Genomic DNA, 3,710 nt, shown 5'->3' on the forward strand with positions numbered 1-3,710 from the left:
GTGTTTATTTTTCAGAAAATGTGGATCTTTCAAATTTTGCCTTAGCTTTTAAATACAAGCGATCATATCCTTGTTGTCCGAGCGCTTCGACCATTTTTCGGAATGCTCCATCTTTGTTTTGCAAAAGAACATAGGGAGCATCGAGCTCAACGGCAACACCAGCATCCATAACTAATACGCGATCAGAATCGATGACTGTGTTAATTCTATGCGCAACAGTCAATACAGTAGAATTAGCAAATTTCTCTCTTATTGTCCTCTGAATCACTTCATCTGACCTGAAAGAGATACGAAGGCAAACCATTTGTTTTGAATTTAATCAGAATAGACCCCAATGGTGTAACGATTGTAACGATTTACGAAAAAAGTGAGTTACCGAGGGTCCACATTTGCTGTTGCTTCGTCAAGAATAATGATGCGATTCTTTCTCAAAATCGAACGAGCCAAGCATAAGATTTGTCTTTGGCCCGTACTGAAATTCTGTCCATGAGCCAGAACCGGCATTTGCAAACCATTATTCTTCAAAACTAATTCTTTGAGCTCAACATTCTCGAGTGCATTCCAAATGTCGTCATCTGAATGTTCTTCGAATGGATCTAAATTCCTACAAAAGAATTGTTTTGTGTTGATTTGAATTTGGAGTCGGATCTTCTGAAACTACCTTCGCAGGGTGCCTGAGAAAAGAGTTGGTTCTTGGGGTATAATTGATATTCTCGATCGCAGCACATGCAAATTGATCGAAGACGTGTTGACATCGTCTATGATAATGTCGCCATCGACGATTGCCAATCGCAGAATTGAACTGATCAATGAAGACTTTCCAGCTCCGGTTCTACCGACGATACTGAGTTTCTCTTTGGGCTCGACTGAAAATGACAAACCACTTAAGATTGGTTCATCATCAGCCGAATATCGGTAAGAAACATGTTTGAATTGAATCTTCCCCTTGGATGGCCAGTCTGGCGATACATTTTGTGGTATTTCTGGTTGTTTTTCAGGCTCCAACTGGCTGTATTCCAGGACACGTTCAACGGATGTCAAATGATTTGTAACCTCCGCACCTGTTTAATGAAGACAAAATTCACTCAGTCAGTCGGACAAATTTGACTTTATTTACGTTTCCGCACACATTACTGTGCAGAAAAGTATTTCGATATACAGTCAAGATACTTTCTTAATCTTACTGCGTATTGCAACTCAATCAACATAGTAAATAGTTGCGTTAGAACCAATCCAACTTGATCACCAGTTACCCCTATGAAAATGCGAAATGTTTATATGCAATTTTCAAACAAGAAATTGTGGACAAACCATCATTTGCTGCCAGGAAGACATAAATGACAATACCAATGAAGATGTATATCATCATATCTAGAGAAAAACCGAATCCAATAGATGTAGCTATAAACATAAACGATGTGCCGGTATTTAAGTTCTGATGTCGTTCGAATTCATCTTGCAAAATTTCTTGGGCTTGAAATGCTCTTATTGTTGGTAGTCCCTCCAATGTCGCCGAAATGTGAGTAAAGACGGGAGATTTAGCTGTTGCAAGTAAATTCAAATATATTTTTATACTCAATAGGTCCGAATACTCTAGTACACTCACTTATTCCTTCTAAATGCTTGATATTTGTGGAACATTTGACATAAATTTTGCGAAGCAAAAGAAAGACCATGCCCAATGTGAGAGTCACAATTGAAAGTTTGACATTCGTGAATATGGTGATGGCTATTACACCTAGCATGGTAAAACATATTTGACTTGATTTTAACAGAGTTTTTGGTAGCATTTCATCAATACTGCCCATATCTTTTGTGAATTTATTCATAATTCGCCCCGCAGGATTCACGTCGAAAAATCTCATTTTTGTCGTCATCAATCCGTGGAACATTGTGTCGTGTAAATGCTGCGAAGATTTTGTACACACTACGGAAAACACGGCTGATCGGATGATGGCTGATATTATCAATGAAATGATAATTCCACCATAAATATACACATATGTTTGGGTGGACCAGGCCTCTAACGAAATTTCATTTTCAATAGATGTTTGATTTACCGAATCGATCATCTTCGATTGACGAGTTCGACCTTCTTCGTTTCTTATCCTGAAAATGCAACCGAAAATATTTGATAAGTGAAGCAACTGTTTGCTTTGAGTTCTAATTCAATCAATTACCAATATGAAACCCATACATCGGCTGTACTAGCAAAGATTTGTGCGATTGAAAATAACGCAAATAATAGTGCTGTGACGCCCGGAATATTCGACGACTTAAGATATTTGTGAAGAATTGATCCTTTAATCTTTCCTTTTGATGATGCCTCCAACTCCATTAGAGCATTCTTTTCATCAGAATTCTTTTCATGTTCCTCCACATCGTTGTCCATTTTATTTGAAGACACCATTGAATCTGCTCGGCTTCTTTGTGACAAGGTGGACATTCGGCGATTCTTTTCTTCTGATTCTTCGTCCTTTTCAATCTGTTCGTTTTCATTGTGCTTCAATACGTTGTCAAACTCCACTCCATTCTTCACAACGGTATCATAGTCTCCTTGTGTTTCGATTTTCCCCTGCAAAACACAAACAGATTTTATTTCTTTGATTTATTGCTGGCGCAATGCTTGCGCATCACAATTACATCTTTCAAAACAACAATCCAGTCTGCCTCCTTCATGAAATGCAATTGATGTGTTACTAAAATGCGAGTGGCATTTTGTCGAGCCAAGTATCCGTTCGATCCAATGCATTTGTGGAACAGATGTGCTTGCACGTGAGTGTCTACCGCGCTCAATGGATCATCGATGAGGTAGATATTTGCTTTGCGGTACATTGCTCGGGCCAAACTGAAATTGAATCATAAATCATTTCTGCTCGTCGTTTAAATAGGGCAATCTTACTTAATTCTCGCTTTCTGTCCACCCGATAGACCGGCGCCGTTTTCACCAATCAATGTCATATCGCCATTGCTAAACTGCTTAAAATCTTTATTCAGAGCCGCACTTTTGGTGACTTCATCGTATCGTGTGCGATTCATCGCCTGACCAAAAGTAATATTTTGCCGAATTGTCGATGTAAACGTCCAACTAACTTGGCTTGAAAATGACACCGTGCCATTGATTCCCATTGTACCCTGAATCAGTGGTAGCTCCTTCAACAAGACTTGCATTAGCGTTGATTTACCTGCTCCAACTGATCCGACGACGAAAACCAATTTGCCTTTCGGCACCTCTAAATTTATATCACGAAGTCCAAATGCTTGGCTTTCGTTGGTTGTTGGTTCTATTTTACTTTGGTTTGGGTCCATCTTTGAAGAGGAACTATTCTGATTTTCAACCACATTCCATTCAACTGTAACATTTTTCATTTTAATGGCCAAATTTTGCGCCTCCAACTCATCGGAACTTATTGACTCCGTTTCAGTTTTACATTCTTCATATTGCAGAAACATTTGTAAACGTTTTATCGCGGCTAATGCCTCAAACATCTGAAAAATTGCCTCAATAAAAATTGAAATGTTGAGCGCAATAGTATTGAATAAATTGACAGTAATGAACAGTTTAGAAACGGTAATTTCTTCGACACCATTCAACCATATATAAAAAAGAATCGTACAAAAGAGTGCGAATGGTTTGACAAAAAGTTCAGTTGTCAGATTTAATGCTTGGATATAGAGGCTTTTCAGGACCATTTTCAGTTCGAGACGTC

At 38.5% G+C, this 3,710-nt stretch overlaps 1 protein-coding gene across 1 annotated transcript; it reads right to left on the bottom strand.

Moving 5' to 3' along the window:
- Positions 1–4: 4 nt before the first annotated feature.
- Positions 5–3,701, bottom strand: LOC116347752 (multidrug resistance-associated protein 4-like). Its single transcript, XM_031778468.1, has 9 exons — positions 2,903–3,701; positions 2,644–2,848; positions 2,181–2,575; positions 1,607–2,109; positions 1,312–1,542; positions 1,175–1,255; positions 662–1,061; positions 377–604; positions 5–278 (listed from the first exon to the last, which is right to left on the bottom strand). The coding sequence occupies exons 1-9, from the start codon at positions 3,691–3,693 to the stop codon at positions 5–7; spliced, it is 3,108 nt and encodes a 1,035-aa protein (XP_031634328.1). The 5' UTR covers positions 3,694–3,701.
- Between the last annotated feature and the right edge of the window lie 9 nt (positions 3,702–3,710).

This window comes from Contarinia nasturtii, unplaced genomic scaffold, assembly GCF_009176525.2.
Source record: "Contarinia nasturtii isolate CC-2019 unplaced genomic scaffold, AAFC_CNas_1.1 Cnas_scaffold_2094, whole genome shotgun sequence".
Classification (NCBI taxonomy): Eukaryota; Metazoa; Arthropoda; class Insecta; order Diptera; family Cecidomyiidae; genus Contarinia; species Contarinia nasturtii.

Coding starts and splice junctions, on each gene's coding strand:
- LOC116347752 (XM_031778468.1), bottom strand. CDS start 3,693: ATGGTCCTGAAAAGCCTCTATATCCAAGCATTAAATCTGACAACTGAA. Junction 605..661: donor TTCTCAGGCACCCTGCGAAG/GTAGTTTCAGAA, acceptor ATTCTTTTGTAG/GAATTTAGATCCATTCGAAG. Junction 279..376: donor ACAGCAAATGTGGACCCTCG/GTAACTCACTTT, acceptor TATCTCTTTCAG/GTCAGATGAAGTGATTCAGA.